At 52.4% G+C, this 24,463-nt stretch overlaps 1 protein-coding gene across 45 annotated transcripts in view; it reads right to left on the bottom strand.

Annotated features, from left to right (window-relative positions):
• Positions 1–6,746: 6,746 nt before the first annotated feature.
• Positions 6,747–24,463, bottom strand: part of MICAL3 (microtubule associated monooxygenase, calponin and LIM domain containing 3) — a 199,163-nt gene continuing 181,446 nt past the window's right edge. For 20 of the 45 annotated variants that reach the window (XR_002808569.2, XM_070269759.1, XM_070269755.1 and 17 more), the window contains 3 exons: positions 10,285–10,384; positions 10,058–10,131; positions 6,747–9,963 (listed from right to left, as the gene is read on the bottom strand). Coding sequence is in view for 42 of the 45 variants with exons in the window: in XM_070269759.1 (XP_070125860.1) it covers positions 9,779–9,963; positions 10,058–10,131; positions 10,285–10,384 (359 nt within the window). In the remaining 3 variants the exon portion in view is untranslated. Of the gene's footprint in view, positions 9,964–10,057; positions 10,132–10,284; positions 10,385–12,734; positions 12,801–21,816; positions 21,868–24,463 lie in introns of all 45 variants that reach the window. The other 25 variants (XR_011439640.1, XM_023642833.2, XM_070269735.1 and 22 more) reach the window with 3 other exon arrangements.

Raw genomic sequence — 24,463 nt, 5'->3', positions numbered from 1 at the left:
AGGAAGGAAAGGGTCCCCGCTTTTCTTTCCTCCAACAGTGGAGGGGCCCTCCCTATAGCATGGCCACTCGCCACCCATCTCCGTGCTGCATGAAAATGTCACACGGCCACCCTGACGGGAAAAGCACGGGGAGACGCTGTGGAGAGGACTGTCCGCAGCCTGGGAAAGGAAGGGAAGGGGGGACCAGCTCCCCCACCTTCAAGGTGCTTTCCCACCAAGACAGAGTCCGGGCTTTGGGCCTTGAAAGACAGGGCAGGGGGGCGGGGTTTGGAAGGCAGGAGAATCTAGAGAGAGGAAAGAGAACAAATCCTGCTGGAGGAGAGGGAAGATGGCTCGATCCAGGATCAGGGCCTGTGGAGCAAAACTTCCGTTCACACGCAAGATCATCACTGGCACTGCACCGGTGAGCTGTCAGAGCTGGAAACCCCATCTGGAGTCCTCCCAGCCCGACCTGGTGTGTGTTGGCAGGTGTGGCCCTGGGGGAAGCCGTGAGAGGCTAGCTCTGATCCAGCTGTGACTCAGGGCCTGCCTCGAGCTAACCACCGGTGTGGGGTTTCCAGTGCTACCTTAAGCAGCTTTCCCCATGGACATTTCAACCTGGGGCCAAGAACTTGCAGTTGCCACGGAGGCCCTCACCCAGGGAATCAAAGCAGAGTGACTTTCAGAGGACTGACTCCCAAGGCCTGAGTGGCTAGAAAACCAGCACTGTCCCCTCGCAGAGTGTGGCTGTGGCTAGAATGGGCTCCAGGGGAAGAGACAGGTGGGACAATCCCTGGAAGGTGGGCCGACTCTGCTGAAGCGTCCTCCAGCATCTGACCACCAGGGCTGGCCAGGCCAGGGGCTCCCCGTGCTCTCCTTGGTCTTGCCGCTGCCCTTTCTCAAGTCGGCTCTTTGGATGTGGCTGAATCACACCAAGCCAAGGGAAGGGAGTCGGGGTCCTGGCATGGGGTGGGGGCAGGAGCCTGGCTGAGACTGGCTTTATGTCTTACATGGTGATTTGTTACAGAGAGAGGTGTTAGAGACGGCAAGTCACAGCGTCCAGAATTCTGCTCAAGGATGCACAGATCAAGAGTGAGGATGCACAAGGATGATCAAGGATGCACAGTGGCAGAGTGAGCACTGTATGTGGGACTTGTGTCCCTTGAAGGGAGGGACAGTGACTCTCACTGCTGTGGCCTCCTGCACACCAGAGCAGGGGCAGTGAAGAATGCGTCGGCTCTGAATCACGAAGGCCAGGAGACTCCTGCCTCACCCTACGTGAAGTTTCTGCCTCTTCATCCTCTGCTGGATTTCCCCCACGCTCAGCCTCCCCTGTGGCTTCCTTCCTTTCCTACAAATGCTGTGCTGAGCTTCAGGCGTCATCACTAATTTCCCAGAAGCCAGCCTGGAGCAGCTGTTGCGGCTTCCCGTCACAGGCACTCGGGCGGGAGCAGCTCCCTGCCTCCTGGGACTCTGGCAATTCTGCTTTTGGGTAGGGGCTCAGATTCAGTCTTGAGGGGGTCGCCCATGTGGCTCTGGCGGCCAGTGTGGGACTCAGCAGCCACACCCACAAAATCCAGAGCACACAGCGTCTCTGGTCTCTCTTCAGCCCCAAAACCATGTTATGGGGCAGAAAGTGAAGGTTATTTTCCCATTTCAAGGTCGGGGGGCCTGCGCACGCTGTTCACTGTGTGGTGAAAACCAGCTTCTAGATGACACAGAGGCCATGGGCTCCCTTCCCTGGCTGAACTCACTGCTCAGCTCTCAAGGCCAAGGTCAGTTCTGGGGCAGCTTTTGGCTTACGCCTAAGTGCTCCTCAGTTGCCAGGTCCCGGACGCAGTCCCCACCTCAGCTGGAGGTGGCTGGTCAGCGTCCTTCTTGGCCCCAGACCACTGGGCAGGATGGCAGCTTTTCCCACCTGCTGCTGGCATGGCCCAGGCCACAGAGTGGTGTGTCCTCAGCTCTCCCAGGGTCCTTGGAGAATTCCTCTCCAGGTAGGAGGAAAGTCTTGGGTTCGGGGTGAGGAGGCCTGCAGGGTGGATATTATTCTGTTGCTTCCACTTGCTTTAAACACTGAATTCTTCACCCGCCTCCACCTCTTGACCTGGTGGGAGCTCCTGGCTGGTGGGCAAGGGGGCCCAGCTGCCAGGGCACCCCCACTCTAGAGGCGGACAGGCCTTCTCACGGGCACTCAGGGCTCTGGTGGGCTGCTCTCTATTCAGTGCCAACTGATCGCTTCTGCCTGCGGAGGCCTCGTCCCAGGTCCACCCGTCCACGTCCTTCTTATCACAATCCCAGCTTGAAACTGTCAGTTTCCTAATTTTTCATCCCTGATCATGTAGCGAGTTTCTGAGTCCAGGAGTCTTTTTATTGCCCTTAACACCCCTCCCCTCCCACCGCTCCAACAGTGGAGGGGCCCTCCCTACAGCACAGCCACTTGCCACCCATCTCCGTGCTGCATGAAAATGTCACACGGCCACCCTGAGGGGAAAAGCATGGGGAGACGCTGTGGAGAGGACTGTCCGCAGCCTGGGAAAGACAATTTTCCTGCCTGCCCTGCTCCTTCAAGAGGTCTGGTCCTGTCAAGGGAAGGAGAGGCAGAATTCTTACCAGCAGCAGTGCGCTCCCCCCACCAAAACAAACAAACAAGCAGGGTGGTGGGAGGGGCAGAAATGCTGGGGAGTAGAGGGCCCCATGACTCAGGAGCAGCGACACAGCCCTCCCACCCCACAGGGACTCCCTGCTGGAGGCCAACCTGGGGGCCCAGGCACTGGTGGGCAGCTGGTCCTGGTGCGGGGGCCTCACGGGGGGAAGGCGTCCCTGGAGCCCACGGTTTTATGGGCATATCCCAGCCCCCTGCGAGAGTGAGGAAAAACAATCTTCTTCCACACAGAAGAAGAAAATATGCAGACTTTATCTGGGTTGTTGCCCTGTGAGGAGTGCACACAGCTGGAGTCCTGAGCACGGGCCCGCAGGGCACGATTTTACCTTACGTTTACATGTAACGACTGCAAAGTCAGCACAACGGGGTACTTCCGCTCTCCCTGCTCTCCCAGGCACAGGGTTTCAGGAAACTTGTCTGTTCTGGATGCTTCTTCCAAACATCTCCCCACAGGAGAACTTGGCAGGGCCTCCGTCCTCCAGGGGTTAAGGCTTTGCTGAGTCTGGCTCCTTCTCTGGGCTACAGATGAGGCCGCGTGGAAAGGCCTGGGTGTCCCCTTGAGCTGAGAGAACTGGTGTGTTCCCAAATGGTGCTGATGCAGGCCAGCACTGTCCAGCCTCAGACACACAGCCCTCCACACGCACCCCTCCTGCCTCCCCACCCAGGTTTACAGGTGACACTAAGAACAATTTGATGACAACTTAAAACAATTACTGGGCCAGAATGTTACTGTGTCCCAATATGACGCTGGTATCAAGTGAGAGTCTGGCCCCAGCTACTTTTTTTTTTTTGAGGAAGATTAGCCCTGAGTTAACATCTGCCGCCAATCCTCCTCATTTTTGCTGAGGAAGACTGGCCCTTCTTCCTCTACTTTATATGTGGTACGCCTATCACAGCATGGCTTGACAAGTGGTGCGTAGGTCCGCTCCTGGTACCCAAACTGGTGAACCCCGGGCCGCCGAAGCAGAATGTGTGAACTTAACTGCTGCGCCACTGGGCCGGCCCCAACCAGTTACATTTTTTAAATGGTATTCAATTCTTTAAAAACATTAAAACATTACATAAAGTGAAACTGGGGAAAGCAGGCTGTTGGCTGTCAGATGCTTCTTGTTTTTCCTTTTCCCTCACAGAAAATACCAGGCATTCGAACTCTTGGGGAGACAACCTGAAGGCCGGAGTGCCAAACCTGGGGTATTGAGAGGGTTACTGTACCAACAAACACTCGTTTTCCTCATTACTTGCTGTGCCAGCTGCCGATGGTGTGTCCAGGTGACCCTTGTTCTTCTGCCTGTTGCTCGGTGCCCTCACATGGACACACCCTAACACTCACTGGCGCACCCCTTATCCTCGACACACCTCTGGAGGGCTGGGGACCCATGGTGTAACCCCAGAGCCACTGCTGGGAGAGGGATCTGGTGGAGCTGCCTTGAGGTGGAGGAGGCTGGCGGCTCTGGGCTGCAGAAATGAGGCAGGAGGAAAAAGACTGGGGTGTCCCCTTGATCTGAGAGTGTCAGCAGTGTTCCCAGAAAGGCCCCACGTGCTGCCTCGGGCCCAGCACTGTCCAGCCTCGGGCACACACCTGGCAGTGGCTCCTCTGAATGTTCTGGGAACACTGCTTATCTATAACCACCTGTGTCTAGTAAGTTCCTGAGAGGCAAGAGGATTCAGCCCAGCATTTAAAATAATTAAAAATACACGCACAGCTCTGTGGGCTCACCAGATAGACCTGACATGACCTTGGGCACAGGGTGCCAGCGCCTAGAGGAGCTGGGAGCACTTTGCCCTCAGTCTTCCTCGGTTTCTCACCCCTTCTTCAAGGCAAACCTGTTACTGTCACGAGCACTGTCTGTGCACCTACACAGGCCCTCGTTCACCGCCCTCCTCCGGCTCCCGTAGGTTGCTTACCAGCCCCAGGTTAGACCGAGGGAGGGAGGACCTGACCAGTCGAGTGATGCGCCTAAGGCTACCCCTGAAGGCAGGGAAGAGGCAGGGACGGTTCACGTCTGAACACTGACCCTGCTGCGGCCCAAACTGCATGTCCCACCCCTCTCTCACTTGTGGGCTCAGACGCCAGCCCCTCAGCACCACGCCACACTTGGCACTCCAAAGGGCCTTCCCCTGGGTCTGGAGGACGCTCCATCTGCCGACTTCAGAGACCGTTCAATACAAACGTAGTCTTCCAGGCTCCAGGCCACTGCAGAAAGACTCTCAACTTGGATCCTGCCCAGCCCTGTGGCCCAGGCCACCACCACAGCTGGTCCCACCCGGGATTCAAAGGCCGAAATCCAGCGTACTTTAGAACTAGATGTCCACTCTGGTTCAGAACGGTCATGCTGGGTATGAAAAGGAAGGAGTGGGTATGCGTGTGCGTGCGTGCATGCATCACGGGACACTGTCTCTCCCTCCACATCTGTCTTGTAACAGGTGGCTTCTCAGGCAGACGTGGCTGGCACATGTGACCGACCTCCAGAAGCCAGACTCCACCTTCCCCGTTTAAGGCCCAGCTGCAAGAAGAGCTCAGGGCAGGGGACACAAGGAGTGGGGCTGTCACAAACCCCTACCTAGTAAAGTTCAGCAGCAACAGCTGTCTGGGAGTGTCAGTGGAGGGCCTGTGTGGCCCTGGGCCCCTGGTCTAACAGGCTACCTGGTCGAGTGTGCTGAGGCATCGTCCTAGCTCCCGGGGTGGTGTTCGGAGGGACATACCCACCTAAGAGGGTGGTTTCTTGTCCTCCTGAGCACCAATGGGGCGGAATCCTCCAAGCAGGTATCGTGAAGGAGGAGAGCATCGCGTAAGTGGGCCAGTGTGGCCAGCTCATAAAGTGAAAGAAAATGGCACATTCTCTCCCTTACCATTTTTCACTCTGACTCCTAAGAAGGGACCATGAGGATTCAGGGTTCACGAGGAGTTCTGGAGCCATCAGACACGGGGGCTTCTTGGAAGGAAAGGGGGTCCATGAATCTGGGGTGGTGCTCACTTGGGGTGGGGCAGCCCTCCTTTCTGGTGCCCTGCCTAAAACAACAATCATCATTCCTGCCACCTGGGGTTGCTGTGAACTGCAGCCAAATCCTCTAATCAAAGTGAGTCCCTTTGAGGAACAGTAAGGTGACCACCAAACTCCGTCTTTCCCAACAGGCACGCCACCATCCACCCCGCCCTTTAGGAATCTGGGCCACAGCATATTCACTTGAGCTGGTTCAATTTCTTCCACCTGAGATGTCCACATTTGTGTCAACTCAGCCCCCTTTCCTCCTTCTGGAACAGCTGGCAATATGGCAGAAAGGCTCCGGGAGCCAGCTGCCATGGCAGTGACCTCCAGGCTGGGCAAGGCTCACCTCCACCCATTTATTGCCACTTTCTCTCCCCCTGCCAGCTCCACTGCTCCAGAGGGAAGCATTGTGCATGAGGGATTAGCTCTGTGGGTGATGACAAAGTTGGCTATACTCCTAATGGGTCAACACACCAAGGGAGGTGAAAGAGCGGGAATATGCCTCCATTTGGAAAAGCAGCTCAACAGGCTTCCTGTAGCACAGAGAGAAGAGTTGCCCAGGATTATTCCTTCCAATCTCTTGGGCGTGATTCCAGTCTAAAGAAGGGTGACATCAGCTCTCTCCAAGACCTTATGCATTGCATGGACTTCAGGGACCCTGACACATCTCAACGATTTAGGCCTGGAGGCTGCAGACTCCCAGGCCGCCTGTGTTGGAGGACAGACTTGGGCAGGCCTGGAAGCAGCCCAGGCGAGGAAGGGTGCCAGGACCACAGGATGGCCCTGACTTGGAGAATATTTCAAAGAATACGCTGCTTCTCTTCAAGACGGTACTGAGGCCCGGTTTTGACAAACAGGTTCTTACCACAATGGGTTGCTCCAGACATTTTCTCCAGTGACAGCAGCTGATGGCTGGGCCAGGATAATATGAAGGAGTTAAAGAAGCACAAACCTAAACAAAGCTGTGTTCTTTAAACAACCTTGTATTCACCCACACATACGCTAGATACATAATGGTCTGCGTGGACGCCCCCCACCTGAAAGAGGTGGGCAGTGGAACGTGGAGATGCAGCCTGGCTCGCTGCCACGTCCAGTAAAATGACTTAAGAAATACACTATTTCTTTTAAAAACTTTTATTGCGCATAAAATGGCCCGTTTCCCTTTGTAGCTCAGTTGTTACCACCTTCAACATTTTTTTCTTTAAACTCTCTTCACTTCTTGCCCCATGGAAAAACTTCTCTTTTTGAAAGGATAAATAACAGTCTATCATTGCGGATTGAAAGCAGCTGGAGGATGGCTCCAGGGGGCAGAGGACTGAAGACGTCATCTGAGCAGGGTCAGAACCCACAGGGAACTGCCGGCGGCCCTCGAACCCAGGCTGGGGTGCCTCTGCATCCCTCTGGTGACACTGAACCTGGCGGCCCACTGTCTGGCTCACTCAGACTCTGGCACTCTGAGAGACAGGCACGTTTCCTGCTCCCCTGCCTTCAAGGGGGCTTCACTCTTGGGAAGAAAACCTGGCTGGAGCTGCATACATTTCCAGAGCAGGAAAACATTTCATGCAGCATGTCACCAGGGTATTAAAATAAAATGCAAACTAGTGGTTATAAAATGGGAGCTTTAAAAAAAAGTGCTCTACTAGAACCCAAAGCCGTAACACTGCTGGGAGCGGGGAGCTGGGGAGAACTTGCGGGCGGTGGACTTCAAGCTTCTCAGCTGTCTGGGAGCTGCAGCAGCAGCGCGTGCTTCGGCAGGACACAGGGGCGTGCGAGGCTGACGAGTGCTGGTGGCAGGCAGCAGGGGCAGACAGGAACATCTGCTGCCCCTGCCCCCTCAGGCCGCTTGGGGCACGCACTGCATCCCTCTGCAGCACCACCGTGTGCCGCCCCCTGCTCTGGGGGGAGCAGGGGCTGTGAGGGACTCTCCCGGGGCTGGGCCAGCTCTGGGCACAGCGAGAGGTGGAGAGGCTTAGGGAAAAGGCCACAGGGGCGAGGAAGGTCCTGTCCCAAGTCCAATTTTATTGGAATGTTGGGGTTTAAAGATAGAATCCAGAACACCTTCCTCTCCCCCTTCATAAGAAAAGAGAATAAAAATGGAGACTCTGCCTCATCAGAAAACATGAAGTGAAGAATGTTGGAGCTGTGACAGTTGCTAGCAGCACATCTCCTGGATTTCCACAGGAGAGAGATGGCAGCTTTTGGACAAAGTGAGGAATAAGACAGGTTCTTTGCCCCTTTGTGGTGAGAATGGATGCGCAAGTTGAGGCACGGTCTGGTTTCCCACAGAAGCTCCACGGTCAGCATGGACGCCCGATCAGGGCTGCGAGGGCTCTGCTCTCTCTACACTGGCCCCTCTCCACCAGCAGTTGGCTGGATGATCCTTCCAGATTCGCCTGGCACTGTTGGCAATCCTTTCCGGGTTGTGTGCTAATTCTGTGGATGGACAAGCACGGTCTGGCCTGATGTTCTCAGACAGTCGTTCTACGAGCTGTACACAGCCAGTCCCTGGCTGAACCAGGAGAACCGAGCAGAGTTTGGCTCAAGGAGCCAGTTGCCTGGTGCTCATCATCCCCCAGCTTCCCATTGAGATCCAGGTAAAGGAGAGGTTGGGCTGGAGTTTTACCTGTCTGTGAGACCAACCTAAATCCAATATGTGCTGCAGCAAGTGCATTTCTCTCTGGTTGGAGCTGAGGCTGGGCTGAGGGAACTCTCACCAGCCGGATGGTTTACAAGGTCCCATCATACTGTCTCAGCCAGCCTGGGAGAGGCTTACCCAAAGACTTTCTTTAGCAAATGTGTGGTGGGAGGTTAAACTCTGGCACCAAAACTGAGAAAAACATGGGTTCTACAGAGCCAAGGTCCCAACAGGGAGAGACAAGCGGCATCTGTGCCTTCTGGCTTGGCCGCAAGCAGTGCTGAAATGTATCCCTGATGAGCGGCTGGGGCAGACATGAAGGCTGGCGCCAGAGCGCACGCAGGGAGCCGGGTGAAGGAAGAGGGCCAGACACCAAGTGCAGGAGGAAACACAGGGCTGTGGGCAAGGGCTGCACAAGGCCGCAGGGCACCCCGGCCGCCCACCCGAGACACTGAAGGAGGCCCAGGACAGGCAACATGGCGAGCCTGTGGTCGGCGTGCGGTGAGACTGTGCAGCACAAGCGGGACACCCTTGTCACTCCCGCAGCAGCTGCCGGGCGATCAGTGTCTCTAGTAAAGATATAAAAATGAAGTTGCTTCTTTTCAAGTATTAAAAAAATAAGTTAACTGACAAAAAGGGTCTGAAGTGGTGGAGAGTTTCAATGTGCAAACACAGGAAAGACGCCAAGGACAAGATTGTCTCCTGCCCGACAAGAAGTGTGGAACAGTGACAACACTGTCAACTGGGGGCTTGAAAGGCAGGCCTCACCCCTGTCCCCTGAAGTCAGCATTTTCCAGTGTCAAACAGTTGTGAATTAAAGCAAAACGCAACAATCCACAGGCCTCAGGCCACAGCCAGAGAGGCCTGGGCATTTGGCCACGTAGGGTCCAGTGTGTGGTTCAGGGGCTGGGAGCAGACCCCTCCAGGGTCCTCCTTACTTGCATAATGAATCTGGGAGCCAGCCCACCCTTGGCTCCCCTGTGATGCTGGGGTGGGCGCCGCCCTGGCTTGGCCCTGCCCCTCCTGGTCATGGTTCACATCTCGCTTTCCTGGAGAGCCGCCTCTGTTTCTTTGGTGGTCTTCAGGGAGCATGAGAAGCCAGCGGCCCCTGCGCTCCAGCGAGGGGCGCTCTTGGCTGCGGGCCTGGCAGAGAGGGGCTGCTTCCTTCTCTCACCGAACGCGCCTGTGCAAGAAGGCACCAGCCACCACGTCCTCAGGGAGCGTGCAGATTCTCCTTTTCCCACATCATCTGGCAAACACTCTAGGCTCTCTCCCTGGAGCGGGAAGTCAGGGTGGGCCTCTTCCGAGGAGGCTGAGCCATCTCAGGTAATCATCTCCACCTGGGGCTCCCAGCCGCACAGACACTTGGCTCACTTTCAAGAGGCGTGTGGACATTTGAGTGCAAACTCCTGGAGGTGCCAGGCCTTCTCAGATCTCGGATCTGGGCGGTTTGGGAGAACCCAGCCCAGGTCGGGCAGATGCTGCAGACCAGCCAGCCAGGGCACCGGCAGGAGCTCAGGACCAGTTCAGGCTGAAGCCCTTTGACAGCATGACGGCCTCCAGGTCCTTGTCCTCCTCTTTTTCCCGGAGCCGCTGCTCCTCTAGCAGGGCCACGAGGGCATCTCTCTGCTCCACTACGTCCAGCATCTCATTCAGGATCTTCTTCTCCTCTGACAACTCCTCCTCAGTCTTCAGGTGATCTGTGCAGTACCCGAAGACATTAGGTCCAGGGGGCCAGGAGCAGCAGACCCACCCCAGCTCCCCGCATGCACCTCACCTCCGCTCCCCTCTCACCTTCCACTGCCATCCGCTCCCGGAGCTCCTGCTGCAGGCGGCTCTGCCGGTCTTCCAGTTCCAGCTCCCGGGCGCTGGGATTGCAAGGGAGGGGAGGAAGACAAGTGACAGTGACTTGGGGACCACATCTTCTCATCTTCTAAATTAGGCAGGAGCTGTGCTCCTGCTGTGACAGGCACTGAGCCACTGTCCCCACTTAGCTGAGTCCCCAACCTAAGGCCACTCACAAAATCATCAGCTCCGACTCGTAGCGCACCATGGCATTCTTCTCTTGCACCAGCTTGAACCACTCCTGCATCAGCTTGGGGTCATCCTTCTTGCCCATTCCTGCCAAGAGAGAGGGTGGGTCAGGCGTAGGGACTGTCTGTGTCTACCCCGCCGGCAGGAATCATCACACTGGGGCAAATGTGCAAAGAGAGCCGAGCAAGATGCTGCCGGAACACTCCCAAGCCAGGTCCAAAGTTTGCCTACAGCCATGGGGGGAGGGGTACCACACTACCCTGGGGCCTGGCCGACTCTGTGCTCCCCATTCATCTTACCAGGCCTGGCCCTCACCCTCTCAGTAGCCTGGTCGCAGCTTGTTTGGACCTCTCCTGCCCAACGGTTTTCTTTTGGTATGTTTTGAGTGCTTTGCCCTCCTTTTAAGATACACTCGTTAATCCAGCTCTTTCCTGGGCTACGGCCCCCTCTGGGCCACTGGTACTGATGTCTCATCACTTCTTTATCTGGACCAGGGAGATAAGATACCTTTTCTCAACTCAGTGCTCTATCAGGCTTTCTGACAAACACTCTCCTAACGAATCCTGTATGGTATACAAAGTACATCCCAGGATGAGTACCAGGTTTCTCACTAAGGGCAAAGAAAGCCCAGCAGACCCTAGAGACTAAAGAAGGCTCCACTCACAGCTCTCATCCAATCCTAGCAGCAGTTTCTGGGGCTGGTGCCTCCTGCTAGCTCGGGCTGCCCTGCACCAACATGAGACGGGTATCTAAATTTCCCAGGGGTACCTGACTCCACTGGGCTTAACTGCAGGAGGACGGAATGAAGAACTTTCCAAGGAATCGAACCACCCAAGGGGGGAACAAACTTCTTTTCCTTGGAGCACAAAGAAGCTCACAGCAAGGGTGTGGCCCTGCCTAAGGGCAGAAACAGATTCTGTCTGTGGTGCTTCAGTATTTTTGGATTACAAACCACTGTGAGACTCTCAGGAAAGCCAGAGACTCTCCTAGAAAACGCATACGGACACATCCCACAATTTCAGATAGACCTCCAGGCTGCTCAAGAGCTTCCTGAAGTCCGTCCCTGGGCCCCAGGTTAGGAGGCGCTTGACTGCACAATCTCTCAGAGTGCCTTCCCTCTTACGAGTCACTTGGTTGGATGCACCATCCCGGTAAAGACCAAACCCAGGAATGTATGGAAACACCCTCGGGGGGACGACCCTCATGTACCAAGCTTCTCACTCACTGCTCTCTTGCATCCTTCTACCTGACTTCCCTGCACTTTGTTCAGACAACTCTCTCTGCATTGTTTGCATGACACACAGGAGGCCCCAGCCGGTTAGTCTTTCAACAGGGCCACACTCTGGAGAAGCAGAAATGAGTCGTGTTCACGCAAGCAGGGGTTAGTGTGTGCACTGTGTCCCAGTGCACGTGCAGCCGTGCTCCCGGGGCTGTGCTCCCATCCCTGAATCCTCCTCCGAAGGGTGGAAGCTCCCTCCTGGCTGCTTGAGCCTGCTATTGTGGAGTGCACGCCAGAGTGTCTGGGGACCAAAGCTCTCCTCACCCAACCCGATAGACTTGGTTCTTTGGCTTTTAAAGCAGCCTGCAGCTCAGTTCCATGCATTCCTCTCTGAGCATCTCTGCACAGTGTGCCCACATGGCCATGGAGGATGGAGCCCTGAGGCATGCAAGCCGTCCAGTGCAGCAAGCTGTGAATGCACTGGAAGTCTCTCCCTCCTTCCCACTTCCCCATGTGCAAGAACAAAAAAACCCACGGGGAGACATCCAAATACTGCTCACGAGCTATGGGAGAGATTGCTCACAGCCGATGAGCAAAGTATATGGTAGGGTGTGACAGTCACATGTGAGCACCATGGAGAGGCAGAGTAAGAGGTTAGCAAGGGTTAGTCATGACCACACTCCCCCTCCCCTCCCACATGCCTTCTCAACGACACTCTGATCACCACAACAGACTTCAAATCAGACCAACTTAAAAAAACCACACACTCGGCAAGACACAGGGCAGAGAAGTTTGCTTTTAGTGGTTGTTTTGGAAAAGGACTCAGGGCATTTGTGTAGATCAGTCTTTGTAAGGACAGTATTCCTCGACTCTGCCAACACAAATTGCTGCCACACAGGCGGGAGGTGCCCCACCTGTGTCCCTGCCCCTCTATCTGCTGGATGGGAGGCAGAAAGGCCCAACCACGAACGGTGGCACGATATCGTGGGATGCTCGCTCTGCTGCAGCCTGGAAGCTCTCTGGCTTCACTCCGAACCCCAGTCCTCCCCTGAGACCGTCAAAGGGATACTGTACCTTGTAAGAAACTGCCACATACTCATGGAGTTTTGTAACAGGGCTATCAAGTGTCCGAGAAAGACAGAGACGTCGCTGGGTCTGGGCCCTGCCTGACTGGCGGCGCTACGACCGGGAGAGGCGGGGAGGAGGGCGGTACGTTACCTTCCTGGACACAGCAAGGGCAGAAGGAGAGAGGTCTACGCCGTGGAGTCCCGCCACTGGGCTCAACTTCAAAAAGGACCAAACAAGGAGGAGGAGGATGGGGAGACGGAGACAGACAAAAAGGAGGAGGAGGGGAGGAGGGGGAGTTTGGAAGTGGAGAGGGCCAGAACAAAGGTGAAATAAAAAACAAGCAAAGGACAAAAAGCATAAAAAGTGAGAAAGGAACAACGGGAGGAAAAGAAAAAATACAAGAAATGGAAAAGCAGAAACAAGGGAAACAAAGTCTACAAATGAATTAAGTCCTTTTTTCAGCATGGAAGCTGCACGGGAGCAGACCCGGTGCTGGGTGTGTGGCCTGAGGAGGAACACGCGTTCCCCTTGGTGGGGTGGCTCACGGGGTGGGGACTGCTCCCTCTTCCTCTAGGCCTTACTGGGAAGGTGATGACATATGGGCACTACCATACAGTGGCCTTTAGGGTTTTGGGTGTTGGACTCCCTCCTCAAAAATGCCCAAAGCCCCTGGACAGGTCTGTCTACCTGTGTGCAACAGACCATGTTAAATACAAGGTCGATACTGCTTCCAGGTGTGCAGGTGACAACCCAGGGTCACCAACCAAACCCACGTAAAATATTCTAAGATGATGTCACCATAGACACATGTGCTCCAGGGAAAACTAACCTCGGGTAGTCTAAGGGGGAGGAGGGCCTCTGACCACTGGGCTGCCATGCCCACAGAAAGCAGCTCTGAGTCTACGGAGGCAGCACCCAATCTTGGGATGGGCTCCAGGGCTCTGACATCTGCAATGCTTTGAATTCTGAGGCAGGATGTGTTGGGGGAAATGTATCCAAACAGAGGTGACTCCCCCAGTCTGTACCACTGCCCGCATCTACCAGGGAGAGCCAACCACCTCCTTTTCTTCTGCCCCTTCCATCTCAGTGGAGGGACCCAATGCCACAGCTGGGGCAAGGCTGTCACACTCTGGACTGTAAGACCAAAAGGAGTGAGCTGACAGGACGAGCAAAAACTCACAGCAGCAATGCTGTAAGAGTTGTGCGCGGGCAACTGAGAGAAGACAGCATGAGAGAGACATCCCTAAGACTCGGCAGACCTGACGGTGACTCGAGGAAGAGGGAGAGGAGCCCAACAAGGGACCATCACAGAACCACAGGCACACACAGGAGACATGGGGCCTGGGGAGAAACCGCCTCGGGGACTGCAGGGTGGGTGAGCGGGGCTTTCGCACATTAGAACCGAGTGTAAGAAACAGCCTTGTTTTAGTGACCAGAAGGGCTGAGTAGACAAGCTGCTGGTAGAGGCCCTTCGGCTCTGCTGCTGAGCACACGCAGCCTCCACGCTTTCTCTTTCTTTTCGGGCTTCGTGACGTTCTCCATCGTGGCCTGTGCACAGTGAGTCTGACATTGGGCAAAACTGCACAACTAAAGCCTGAGAACGTGTGTGCGTGTGTGTGAAATGCTGATCACACCCAGTGTTCCAAACAGACGTGAGTGTGACCAGCTGACGTGCAGGGGCAGGGGAGAAGGGTCCCCGTCTTAAAAAACACGCTGCGCATTATAGCTGACCTACAGTCAACCCTCTTTCTTTCAAAGTATAGAGTCCATGTTGTGCTCAGAATACCAGAATAAATCCCACGAAATACAGTGTCAGTGAACAGTCTCTGCCACTTCCTGGACTGACGTCACACGCAAACAGGCCATGGTGCAGAGTGGAACAGTGTCCATATTCATTAGCAAGGGACAGTGACACGATACACAACAAATACACACCCAAAATAAGTCAGGATGTACCTGCATGTATATTTAAAAACGTGTTTCTGATTTCTGGGTGTCACAGAATAGCTTTTAGCTCCCTGTATGTAGCCCACATCCTCACACTCTGTTTCCAATACAAAAGACAGGATAACCGACAGCAGAACAGAAATTAGGAAATGAAATCAGAAAAGGGGCATCAGGTAAAGCAAGTGTTAAAAAGGAAAAGGCCTCCTCACAACAGGCAGAAGGAGTGTGTGGCACGGCCAGCAGGTGCCTCTGAAAGCAGCTGGGCAAGTTGACACTGTCTTCTTTAGACACGTCTGCACGCTCCAAAATTCCCATAATGTACATTACTTTTATAATCAGAAAAAACACCAATGAATACTGTTTTAAAAAGAAGAAAGTGAGGGGAAAAACCAGTCAAACAAGAGGAGTTCTACGAGACTTGAATCTGAATCAAGCAAGCAAGGGAAGCACAGAGACTGATTTTCAGTGCAATTTCTTTGCCTTTTTTGGAGATGTGAGAAATACATGACTTGGTTCACTAGTTCTAAGGGCAAAGACGTTGTCAAGCTTATGGCAGAAGCTTTAAAATTTATCGTATTTATTGTTTTTGCTGAGGAAGATGGTCCCCAAGCTAACATCTGTGCCAGTCTTCCTCTATTTTGCACGTGGGATGCCACCACAGCATGGCTGATGAGTGGTGTAGGTCTGTGCCTGGGATCTGAACCCACGAACCCGGGGCACTGATGCAGAGTGCACCAAACTTAACCACGACGCCACAGGGATGGCCCCCATTTTATTTTTTTCGTGCCAGTGAGAGAGTTCTTTCTCTTTGTAATGGGAGCCATATTTATCCCATGTAACTGTTTTTGTGTCCTCAGCGGTCCAGCCGTCGCTTCTGAGCGATGCCAGGATGTGGTGCTGGTTGGAGGCTCTTTACCGGCAGGCCTGCACTCTCATCTGGGACCACTCCGCCTGCCTTCAGCACTCTGCAAGCCCACCTGCTCCACTGCAGCCAACGCTGTTTCCCCTGAATCAGCACTTCCTTTTGCAACGTGACCACCATCAGCAGTTCTTGAGCACACATTCACCCGGACATCTGGGGGCAGGTGATATGTGTCACTGAGTTTTGAAAAGCAGCAGAATATCATCATGTAGTAAGGCAGGTGTCTTTATGTTCGGGGTGATGCATGAAATAAGCATGGGCAGAGCTTTATAGTTTCAAAACATCCTCACACCTTTGATTTCACTGGATCCTTACACTGGCCCAGGGTAGCTATCAGCATCTCTATTCTCAAATATGGGATCTGAGGCTCAAAGAGGGTAAATGTGGCACAGCCTGACTCAAACCCAGATCTTCCTTTCCCATTCTGAACTAAGAGTTTGCCCTCTTTAAAAGCCAACAAAGGCTCTAGGCAAATCTAACAAACGATAGCTATGGGAAGCAGCTCAAAGAAGAGGAGTCACACAGACCCTACTCAGCATGCCAGACCTGGCAGGGCAGCAAGGTCATCCCTTCCTCCCAGTCTTCTGGAGAGACCTAGAGAGGAGAAGACTTGGCTGGGGACAAAGTGAAGTCAGGGCCTGAATTCAGGTCTCGCCTTCCTAAGTTGGGGGTGCTCTCCACACTACCACTTTGCCTGACCCATGTGCACCTCTCTCTAGGCCCTGCCTCTCATGTGGCCCAGGGCTGGTCCAGGACCTAGCAGGTTGTGGAAAAGGTGGCAGGATAAGAAAACTGAATAGTCCTGTGGCAATTCCCCCTTCTCTACACTTGTTCTTTTTAATTTCCATCTTCTTCCTACTTCCTCATAAAGGCTTTGTCCAAGACACTTCGGCCCCAGAGCACTGCATCCTCCCCTCCCACCCTATCAGCCAACTGAATGAAATGTTAGGATAGCTGGAAAAAACCAACCAACCCTGCAGACAACGAGCCTGGACGTTCATCTGAAATATGGACAAACCCTACTTCAGTCCTTCTGGTTGTCAAAATCCCAGGATCCCCCAGCCCTCCAGCCCTGAGACTGAGACTGAGATGTAGGGAAGGGTCGGGCACCTTTCTCACAAGGAGAGGGGAGAGTGTGATTATAAAGCCCGCAGGGGCCAAGACCAAGCCTAGCTCCATGTACAGGCCAACGTCCACCAGGGACAACGCGGCTGTACCTGCCTCAGCCTGAGGCTCTGCATCTCCGTTCACTCCTTCCTTCCTGCCTGGTTACATTAACTCACTGGCTCCACACTCGTGCTAAATCAAAACAATGAGACTTGGCTGATGAGGTTCATGGGCTGGTGTGAAGGACCATATAAGAGACTAATAAATTATACAGGGAGTGTGGACTGAGCACTTGCGGCATACCAAGGGCTGTACTAGCTATACATTAGTCCGTTTTCTCTAGGAGCCAAAGAAGGAACAATTTTCTGATTGGAAGCAAGGATGAGGGCAGCCACAGCAGGAAAGTCAGTTGGTAGGCCAGTTGCAAGGACTCCTGAACAGACAGAAAGCGGACAACCAGGGAGCTGGTGGGGCCGAGAGGTAGCCATGGGGTCTGCCTTATCCCAGGTATCTGTATTCCCACCATACAGGCTCCCAGGGCCCTTGCTGGACAAAGGGACCTTCACCACAGGCTTAGAGCTGGAAGGTCACTACAGCCAGTGCCCAGCAGACCATGAAGAGGGGCCTGCTAGGAAGACGACTCGATTCCAGAAGTCCCAGCCTGGACTGCTGCACTTCCCCATGAAACACTGGTTACATCCCAGAGTGTCACAGCCTACTACTGCACGCTAGAAACACCGAGGAAGACATGAGCTGAGCCACCATTTATAACTGCATTTCCACATAAAAGTGAAAAATTCCAAATAATTAGCTCACAAACATCAGACTACCATCCTCACCTAGGCTCAAACTGCCCCCGGCACCTTCCCTCTGAGACGCCACAACTTGTCTCCTGCACAGGAACCTGCAGGTGCCGCAGGGTTAGGTTACTTCCTTCTCAGCTGCACTTTCATAAAATCCTGCTTAGAGGAAGAGATTCTTTTTGATTTTGACTTCCGTCTGGTGTCTGAACAAGCTCCCAGGTATCACGGATAGGAAAGAGGCATGCTTGTTTCTCGGTCACACTTGGAGGTCCCGCCTTCCTGCTCCAGGAGCTCTGGGCCGGTCTCTGGGGGCTAGCCTTGCACAGCCCTCATCTTGCCCAGGGGACTCTCATTGCTCACAGAGTTTGGGCAGCGATGCCACTATATTGGCTGATGACTGGCCCAGCACTGCAGCAATACCCTTTCATCTGATGCATGCTACGGACACGACCAGAATTTTGTTCACTTTTTCCTAAGAAACATCAGGAGCATCATCTTTCATGCTCAAGCTCAATATGCCAGATTAAATGTGTGGAAAGTCAATGCCCAGGGTTGGGAGAATTTCTTGGCGGTTCAGCTATAAGGAATGGGGCTCTCATTGATTTTCTTTTCTGTGTTTTCAGATTATACAGCCTGAAGCAAGGGAAGACCAACCAAATGTTTTGTTGACAAAGATTATACTTGACTGTTCTGACTCCTCACCCCAGGAAACCTATTTGCTCAGTATTAATGCCATGCCCCTGACATGAGGTAGCTTTGCATTATAAGGCTGAGGTGCCCAGTTTGAAACCCAGGGCACTGACAAGCACTGTGGCTCTAACAAGGAATCCAGTCAGCTGGTCTGCAATGCTGCAAAGCAGGAAGCAGGCATTATGACAGGGTGGAAGCTCTCTGGTCCAGCAGGCCCACTCTGCATACAGATGACAAGGCTGGGGAGATGCCTTGTGCTCTAAAAACTTGGTGCAGAATGAATCTCTAGATTGGGAGAAGGAATGAAGGCTAACAAAATGCACGAAGAATTGAGATTCAACACACACACACACACACACACACACACACACACACAGGAATGCTGGGGAATCTCAGGGATTTTAAAGTTCCTAAGCAAAAAGAGAGGCAGGCTAATGCTCAGACCAAACAGACAAGCCAAAAACCTACCAACATCAAGTTACGGGGAGTAAACAGAACAGGAAGATTCAGAGGGGAGGCTGAGCAGGTGGGGGGCCTCCCTGGGCCTCCTACCCCAGCTCACCAACAACAACGAAAAGACCACTTTCTGGTCCATTACGTTACATTTCTAAACCATTCACGTTCTTTCAACTTCCCTTTGAGACATACAAATTAAGAGACGAGGTCTAACTAGAAATTAGGTGTGTATATTTTTAATTTAAAATTCTTTAGAAGATATATGGCTTTTACCTAAAGATTTCCAGTCATCTATCTGTTCTAGTGCAGCAAAATGCAGAGGCTGGCAGGGCGAGCGGGCCTGTTCAGTGTCCTGGGGAAGAGGAGGGAGGGGGAGTGAGGTCACTTGGGGACCCTTCCTCTCCGGCCCAGGCTTGTTACATGTCCTTTTAACAGTTTCTCTGGAAAACACAGGTTCAGCTATGTGAAGAAAGAATCTTTATTCTCTATACTCTGTGGCTCAAAAAGAGACTTTTAATAGAGGTTTGGAGCTTTTAGTTAGCTGAGAGCCATCGAAAGACCATACAAGCCAGAGAGTGTGAAGGCAGAGCCTGAGGAGCCGTCAGGATCTGGACTCCTCCGGGCAGGTGTGGACTCCCAGCACCTGAATGCTGCCTGGAGCTTCGTCTTCTCCACATGATAAGATTGGTGCTGGGCCCAGCAATGGGGTTTCTGGGGGCCTTTTGGGGATGCAAGAGTAGGGAAGCAATCAGGTTCTACATTTCAAGATCTAGATTTAAAAAGGGTAATTTTTTCCCCCCAAATAATGAGTATTACCACGTGCTCCAAGAATGAAGCATGAGCAGAAACTAAAAATGGACTTAATTCTGGCATCTATGTTTTCCTCCTGGAGCTTGATGGGAACAGGGCCAGAGACCACTGCTCTCTGCCTGGACTACGTAAGTGACTCCCTTCGGAATGGACGTTTTCTTTGTGCTCCTCGGTAGGGCAGTAGGAGCCTCTATGAACCCATAAGAGATGTCTAAATTTTACATCATGAGCTGAGAAAAGAGGAAGTGATGAGTTGACGAGAACCATGTGGCAAGGGTCACAAGGTGTCTGACGGTGGGATATTTTTTAATTCAGAAGACAAACTGAGGTTCTTTTTTCTATTTATTTCATTTTCCCCCGGAATTTGCTGGAATTCTAAATCCAAAAGGCTAGTTGTTGGAGTCCAGGGACATACAAATGAAAACAGCCAACTACCTTTTATCACTCTAGAAATGGGGGCAAAGAAAACAAAACTAGACACACAAGGTAACCAGTGTGGCAATAGTATCTTGAGCTGGGAGGGAAGAGGGAATATAATAAAGAAATGGGTTTTGACAGTTCCTCCTTCCAGGAGATTTTGAATAAAAAAAAGTCTTTTCGCACATTGATATTCTTTCAGAATTGACCTGAACATTCCCGGGAGCGTTGAGAGGAGGCAGGAGAGGGGTCAGGACATCGACAGGGAGTGGGGTTTGTTAATCGGAATGTAAGCATCAGCCCTTTTACAGCATCAATGGCCACGAGTGTGGAAGTTCCTGAACACAGGAGAAGCTTCAGGCCACGGAAGGAATCTGCAGAGGGGTGGGAATCTGCGGGACAATGGGGCTTGAGAACAGAGAGCAGAGACCAGCGACAATCCACCTCACCCAACGAGGCCAAGGGCCAGCCTCCTTACTGGAGGAGCTTCTCTAAGAACTTGGCACTGTCTTATTGGCCCTGAGCTAATACCTGTTGCCAAGCTTCCTCTTTTTGCTTGAGGAGGATTGTTGCTGAGCTAACATCTGTGCCAACCATCCCCAATTTTATATGCGGGACATGGCCACAGCATGGCTTGATGAGCGGTGCTAGGTCCACACCTGGGATCTGAATCTGTGAACCCTGGGCTGCTGAAGTAGAGAGCGTGAACTTAACCACTATGCCATTGAGCCAGCTCCTATAGCTTTTGTTTTAAATGAATGGGCCAAGAAGTGACTCTCTTAAAAGAATAGGATTGTGGGAAAAAATGAGAAAGAATGACCTTTGCCAGTCCTTCTGTTTTAAGATCACTTCTAGGCCAGGAGCCTGCAAGGGGAGATGAAGAGGTCAGACTGCCCGATCAAGGACGCATGAACTCCAAGAAGGTTCAGAGTCCCCTCTGGTTAACCTTAGGAGCAGCTGCTTGGCACTCCTCTTAGCAAAATGGCAGCTTTCCAGGAGAAAAACTGCCCAAAGTCTAGAAATGAGACTCATAGATTAGTTATTTCTCTAAGCTAATAGAAATGGTGAGCTTTGTAGAGCAGGACATCAAAAATACCGAATTCCTTTAAGGTAGTGGTTCTCCCACTTTTAGAGGGCGGGACAATCACCTGAAGGTTTGTGAAAACACAACCAGGCCTCATCTCCAGAGTTCCTGAATTGGAAGGTCTGGGGTGTGGATTCAGAATTTGCATTTCTAATTAGCTTCCAGGTGACAATGCTGATGCTGCCGGTCCAAGGACCATACTTTGAGAAATCACCGCCTTAGACTTTTCCTGTCTTCCTTGAAAAGAACTGCAAAGTCAGGCCCAAGACAGAGCAAGGAGGGAGGGACGTTATTATAGGCATCTGTCGACACAGCCTTAAGCTTGATGACTTTGGGCAGAAATCACAAGTGATACTTTCCCCACGCACTTCGACTGCTTAGGGGAACCTGAGCACACCCTCACAAAAACGTCTGAGGCTGAGTTCTTCTCCTGTTTGGGTCGTGAGTGTGGTTGGCAGGGAGCTTCCTAGTGGATGTGATGCTTACAACTTGTGAGGGATGAGAGTCAGGGCAGAGGTCACGTTGGAGTGTGTGCATGTGTACGCGCACACACGAGCATGTATATGAGCGTATGTGAGTGTGTGCATGTATATGAGCACCTGTGAGTGTGTGCATGTGTACGAGCGCATGTGAGTGTGTGCATGTGTATGAGTGCATGTGAGTGTGTGTGTGTTGCTACTGCCAAACAATCAAACAATATTAGAGGGACCAGGATTCAGAGGCAAGGTTGATGGGTTGGGGTAGGTGAACTTTTATCATAAAAAAATTAAAATAACCCTGAGCAGCAAAAGCTATCTCAGATCTTCCTCTGGAGTACACATGGCCCGTGGGAGGATCCATATGCTGCCCCACTATGAGCTGGAAAAGGGCCTGTGCTTTTTTCATTTGGTTATCAGATTGATTTCTTCTTGTTGTTTGTGAGCAGGGACTGGGGAGAGCAGGCGGGGAGAGGGTGTCAGCAGGGTTAGTGTCAGCAACAGATGCTGCTATACATACCACCCAGATGCAAGTCGATGAGGTCACTGTAATAAGCCTCTCCCCAATAGTCTACAAGGAATTGGTGAAGAGAGAGTTATTGGAGCAGATAACCCTCCTGTCCCCCCAAACCCCAAACAATCAATGACATGAAGCATAAGAAACACACAGAGATACAGCAAGAGGGCAAAGAGGAGGCTGGCGAGCAGGCACCTCTCTGCAGTGCATGACATACATATACACATGCCGAGTGATACAGTTCCTGGTGGTCGGAGGGGAGCATTCACTAAAAACCACAGGCGATCGAGTTAATGGCCAGTCACAGTGTGATTCCTATTTATACCTCTGATCAGTTAGGACGGAAGGTCTTGGTTTTGTTGGGAATCCTGACCCTCCTGGGATGCAACCTTGTCTAATTAAGAAGATTTAAAAAAATCCAAGGGTGGATTAGGGGCTACTTACTTCCTTAGTTACGGGATGTTAGAGGCCCCAGCCTGAGGGGCTGAAGGCAGGACATGGACATCCTAATGAGCTGGCCAAGGACCCCAGTCCTTAGGTGGGTAGGCACAGCTCTCCCAAGAATTCACACATGGGGCCCCACTGGTGGGGACATCAAACCATCGAACTCCTTGCAGAACCACTTTTGCTGTACAGGTGTGAGAGGAAGGAGATCCTGTTTCTTCTGAGGTTAGGCCCCCAACTTCAGCCAGCCTTCTCTTTAACAGCAGGACAAGAGCTGTGACTATTTGCCCTAAGGCTCCTGAAGGTCTGCTGGTCACAGGCAATCCTAGCCTTTCAGCTCTGGCAGCCGTCCAGCAAGGACGTTATAGTCTTCCCATGCTGAGATGCAGAGCTGGGCAGTGCCGAGGGCTGGGTGTGGGCAGGTGGTCCTCATCCTCCCAGAATCATAAACAAATGCAGAGTACAACAAAAGCCACCTGCTACTTATTACCCTTTTCCTCCAAATCTCACAATCTGGATGCTGATCCTGGCAGCCACACGAGGGCTCCCCCTTCAAGAATGGACACATCAGAAAGCAGAATGGAACGGTTTTTCAACTCATGCTCAAGCCTGACCCAGTGGTTTAAGATTGAACCCGGGTTCCAGAAACTGAAAGGGCTTCCCAGGTGCTCCAGACCAGAAACCATGTGAGTCTCAGTCTTGCCCTGGGCTTGAAGGCTGTGGACCTAACCCGTGCAGTCTGCATACACATGAGCCTTGGGAAAGTTGAGATCAATGGGATGGCAGGTCCATATCTAATCTCTTCTCTGGAAGGGCAGCTTGGCTAACAGTCTGACCCTCTCAGAGAGCGAAGGAAGCTTGAGCCCATCAAGTGAGGCAGAACGGCAGGTTTGGCCAGCTGCACGCTCTCAGGAAGGGGCTGGCTAGCATTGTTGGAAGACTCTAGACTACCATGCTCAACTGAGAGTACCTTCTTAAGGGCCCAGCCAGGAGCAAGCAGACTAATAAGAGGAATGGAATGCAGAAGCAGGAGGGAAAGGAGTAGCCAGTGCACACAGTTTAGCCTGAAAGATGGTCTCTGCCAAGTCGGGACAGGAACTGCAGACAAGGGTGAGACTTGGAAGTGACACGCTTACAGTAAGAAAAGGAAAAGAATATATTGGAAATATAGTCTTATGGCAGGAGCTACTGTATCCTGAGAACTCTCCAAATGCATCATGGGGAAATCTCCCAAAGCAGCCACCAAAGCCCACTGTTAAACACAGCACAGACCTGCATGCTGGTGGAGGCGTTTTGCCAAAGCCTTGCTTACTTGGAGTAGAACAGTGGTTTTCAGACTGTTCTGTGGAACCCTGTTCTTCAAGTGGTGTTCCAGGGGTCTCCGAAATATCTGATTCACGAATACTTTTAACTCATTTAAAAAACTTGAATAAGACACACCACGTTCACATGTCTGATAGGCCAGCTTTTAACCTACTGAAGACCACCAACACATTAATTTGTGCTATCAGGAAAACCTGCCTTCCTTAGGCCCCAAGGAAATTTCTTCTGCCCTCTGTGGGGAAGTACCTGTACTCCCTGTAGATGTGTTAGGGAAGAGGACATTTTACTTATTTACTTAAATTCTGGACTGCACGTCGAATGCTTCTGTACGGCTCTGCAGGGGAGCATCCTGGGAGAGTTCTTATTCAGTGAGACCCCACCTCTCAGAGCAGCTCCCGTCGCAGACGGTCCTTGACGGGGGAACACTCGTCCGTGACATCACAGCACAGGTGGTGTCTGTGTTGACTGATGTCTGGGAGCTTCCAGCTGAGACGTATTCTTTACGAGGAATATGAACTGCTGTCAGGCTTGCTAGTGATTCAGCTGTTCACACAATGCCTACTGCCCCGCTTTAAGCTTCCAGCATCTAGATCATTTAAACTGCATCTATCCCGAGATTGCCAGGTGAGCTGTTGCAAAAACCTGTCACTCTTTACAGCAACTACGCCTATGTATCAGGATGTTCTCTACACTGTGCCCCAGGGATGAACTGGGTGCTGAGGCTTATGAGCACTTGCAGGTCTCTACTGTAACCTGTATTTTCAAATTTGTGTTTATTAACATCTTAGAGTAATTCTTTTTTATTTTAAATTTATAATTTGGCTTGTAAAAAGGGTTCTGCTGCTAAAAAACAAATTTGAAAACCACTGACTTTGAAGAAATT

This window comes from Equus caballus, chromosome 6, assembly GCF_041296265.1.
Source record: "Equus caballus isolate H_3958 breed thoroughbred chromosome 6, TB-T2T, whole genome shotgun sequence".
Taxonomy (NCBI): Eukaryota; Metazoa; Chordata; class Mammalia; order Perissodactyla; family Equidae; genus Equus; species Equus caballus.
This window is presented reverse-complemented; position numbering and strand designations above follow the sequence as displayed.